At 26.8% G+C, this 4,035-nt stretch overlaps 1 protein-coding gene across 1 annotated transcript; it reads right to left on the bottom strand.

Annotated features, from left to right (window-relative positions):
• Positions 1-1,466: 1,466 nt before the first annotated feature.
• On the bottom strand, positions 1,467-2,501 carry LOC130960297 (tetraspanin-11-like). The gene is made up of 2 exons (XM_057885672.1): positions 1,980-2,501; positions 1,467-1,837 (listed from the first exon to the last, which is right to left on the bottom strand). Exons 1-2 carry the CDS (start codon positions 2,499-2,501, stop codon positions 1,523-1,525), a joined length of 837 nt encoding a protein of 278 aa, XP_057741655.1. The 3' UTR covers positions 1,467-1,522.
• Between the last annotated feature and the right edge of the window lie 1,534 nt (positions 2,502-4,035).

The raw sequence follows: 4,035 nt of genomic DNA, 5'->3' as shown, positions 1-4,035 counted from the left end.
TGATCATATTTTAATTTTCCGTTTGTCTCCTTGCTATTGGTGCTGCTAAGCTATGTCAGAAAGATAGTTGATGAGAGCAATCCCTAACGAAATTGAATAAGCAAATATCACCCCAAAGGGCTGTTATTGTTGCATCATTCAAAGGAATAAGCCAAGATTCGCGTTTTAATCCGTAAATTTTTTATTATTCTCTAAATTTTTTTCCTCAAAAGATTATGGTGAGATATTACAGTTAACGACACTACAAAGTACAAAGAGAAATTAAGGGGTTGATTAGTTGAAAAATGAAAAATAAAATAAGACATGAAAATATGATTATTTTAGTATTTCGAATGAAAATATTTTCAAAAAAATAGAACAAAATTGAAAATGCGTTCTTGTTTTTAGAATTTTCAGTTATCACTGTTTGAAAACATTTTGAAGGGGTAAGATAAAATTTTGAATATGGTAAATTTTTAATGAAATTTTATTAATTAAATTTAACAAAAAATAACATGATTTTTAATATAAGTATAAAAATAAAAAGATAAAATCTTCTAAGTTCAACTTAAAAAACAAAGTACAGCAAACAGTGGCACAATGCTATAAATCGTAAGTAAAAAGGAGCTAATAAAAATAGTCAATTTAGAATTAAACAAAGTGTATTTGTTGAATTTTTATTTAGTATTGAGGACGTACCAACAGAATTAAAAGAATTAATTGCTAGTCTTTTTTAGTTTTATTTTTTAATGATCAATACCATTAATTATTTTAAGATAATAATTTATTTTATTTTTAATATTGTATAAAAATAAATTGTTAACTTTAAAAAAATTAAATAACTAAAATCGTACATAAAAATATATTTTATATTCTAAATATAAAAAAAAGTATATTTTAAAAATAGACCAAACTAGTTTGCAATGAATCCTCCTTTCATACATCAATATTTTTTTAGATATAAAAGTTGAAAATGAAAATTGATTATAAAAAAAATAAAAAATATTTTCACAAATCAAAATGTTTCTAAGAAAGTTCATATTCTTGCAGGAACAATTATATATTATTATATAATAAAATAAAAGATAAACAAGAAATGATGTTTTTGGACCATTAATTTTAACAAACATAACACACAGCTTCTTAGAAATAAAAAAAAATAATTAAAGCTAATATGCTAATTGTTTTTTCGAATTCAAACAAAAAAACGTAAAATCAATCCCACATATAAAAATTAAAATCCGAACGTAAAGCCTAAAGAAAAACATAGCATTTGAAGAGAGATCAAGGGTGTGTGTGGTTCTTGTTGTACATGTCGATGCGGTTGTTCTTTACGGCAAAAGATCCCAAAACATAAATGGTGATTATAGACCATTAATTTTAAGAAACATAACACACATCTTCTTAGAAATTAAAAAAAATTAAAACTAATATGCTAATTGTTTTTTCAAATTCAAACGAAAAAAAACGTAAAATCAATCTAACATATAAAAATAAAAGTCCGAACCTGAAGCCTAAAGAAAACATAGCATTTGAAAAGAGATCAAGGGTGTGTGTGGTTCTTGTTGTACATGTCGATGCGGTTGTTCCTTATGGCAAAGCATCCCAAAACATAAATGGCGGTTACAAGCACACACACAACAGAGTTGAATATGGTGAGATGCTTCCACTGGTTCCTTATATTGGCCAACACCCCACCTTTGCATGAATTGCAATCATAACAAAGTTTGTCCTCTTTGTTACTCCAAGTCTTGCAATCTGAATTATTCGCCCAACTTGCTCCTGTCTTTGGAGCTTCCCAGTATGTAGCATTCTTCATCTTGAATCCACAATTCGCAGGTGGCTTACAACACCCTACCTACAACAACAATGAGTAAATTCTTTTTACAATTAATAACTATGACTTTAGTGTAGCAATACTTTAACTGAATATTATTTTGAATTCAAAATTCAAAAGTAATAGTAGAATCAATTTACGGTTATTTATAAAGAGTAGTTACCTGCGTGGTGGACAAGTGCTTGAAAAAGAGATCTTCATTGCTATGGTTGAAGCCACCGTGGATAGCAAGATCATGGCAAACACCAGCATCCATCAAGCAACTCTTAACCTCATCCCAATTTTTGTTGTTGACAACGTAATGCTGAAGCCAGTGAGAGAAATCAGTGACCACGTACTCGCCATAGGCTCTGGTAGAGACTTGCTGGCCAACCTTCTTGTTTGTTACAAAGAGGGCAAAAATGGTAAAGAGAATCATAGCCACAATAAGGAGGAAGGTGATGAGCAGATAGGCATACAATGCGAAGTTGATGCGGCATAGGGAGCCTACTATGCCAAGCGTAGAGATGATGACAATGAAAACTCCAGCAATGAGGAGAGGATACTGGAGAACCTTCTGGCAATCAGAGGCACCATCGCCTCCGTGAAAGTGAATGTAAGCGGAGGTTGCAAGGGCAGAGAGACCAAGCAGGAGAGATAGAATGTTGAGAGCACCTACTACGGTGTTGCTTATTTGGAACCTCATGATGTTAGAAAATGGTGAACGTAACAGCGTGTTATTTTTACGAGAGTAAGAGGAAGAAGGAGATTAAGAGTGAGAAGGAGAATATGTTTTATAAGTGTGGAAGTAAGTAATAACGGTTTGTTTTGAGAATGTTGGTGGAATACCACGTCACGTTAGTGTAAACTGCTTGTCATTATTCTCTGGAGCCACTTGCGTTGAGGGATGGTTATTAGTAAAACCACCAAAATGAACTGCCATCATGATCAGTATGATAGCATAATTATTTTTCTTTTTATAATCAATTAAACGGTAGAAATTTGAAATACTATTCTATCTAAATGTGTATTTAAATTGAAGTTTACAATTAAAAGTATGCATCAAATTGATTACAATGAATTGTGTTACAAAATCAATTACAATAGAATAAATATTGGATTATATTACTCAAGGTTATTTGAAGATGTAAAATTATTAAAAAAAAATATGAACTTAAATAATTTTTATATTATTTTATTATTTATTTTAAATATTTAAATAAATTTTATAATAAAAATTAATTTATAATTATTAAATTAAAAATAACATATAAAAATACTAAATATATAATATATTAAAAATATAAATCAACAAAAATAATCATCAATTTAACTCAGTACATAAAAATTAAATTCATAGAAATAATATATACATAAATAAATAAACAGTTTATGTATTTTTTTAGTACTCTCATGATAAAATAGACAAAATATATAATATATCCACTACTTTTTTATACATACACTATTCTTTTTTTATTATTTTTAGTATTATTTTGATTATAATTTTTTATTATTTATTACTCTAATATAATTTTTATACTTAATTTTTGTCTTTAAATGAGTCTTCTTAATGAAAATAATATTTCATATTATGAAATAATAACAATAATAATAAAAATAATGCATAACCATCCATAATGATAAGTTACCAAACAAAATTCATAACCATAAAATTGTACTAAGCTAAAAAAATCTCTATAAGAAAAGAAATACATGAATTATAAAATAATATTAATAATAGAAATAATAATAATAAATATAATAAAAAAATTCACAACAATAGGATTGTACAACAAAAAAACTCAATCAAAAGAAAAGCAAATAATTAAAAAAAATCACATGAATAAGAATTACTAAGAATTTGATAAAAAAAAAAAGGCAAAATGCCAGAGTACAATAAAAAAAACACTATAAAAAACATCATTCATAGCATACCCAAGGAAAATACCAAAAAATTTAATTTTTAATACAAACCTTACATGATCATTTAATTAGATTGTAATATAACAATATAATTAATTATCTGTATAAAATTTTTTAACTAACAATACAAGAAAATTTAAATTTTTAAACTAATTGGAGCCAACTTTTTTCGTCGGTGGTAATTAATTTTTTAATTCTATTGTATATCTAAGTTTTTTTGAGAACCAACTTTAATCAAGTTGACTCAAATTCAATAAAATTTACTCACAAAATATGCGCCTAAAACTATGTACGCAATTCTTTTTTGTATTTTT

This window comes from Arachis stenosperma, chromosome 1, assembly GCF_014773155.1.
Source record: "Arachis stenosperma cultivar V10309 chromosome 1, arast.V10309.gnm1.PFL2, whole genome shotgun sequence".
Classification (NCBI taxonomy): Eukaryota; Viridiplantae; Streptophyta; class Magnoliopsida; order Fabales; family Fabaceae; genus Arachis; species Arachis stenosperma.
This window is presented reverse-complemented; position numbering and strand designations above follow the sequence as displayed.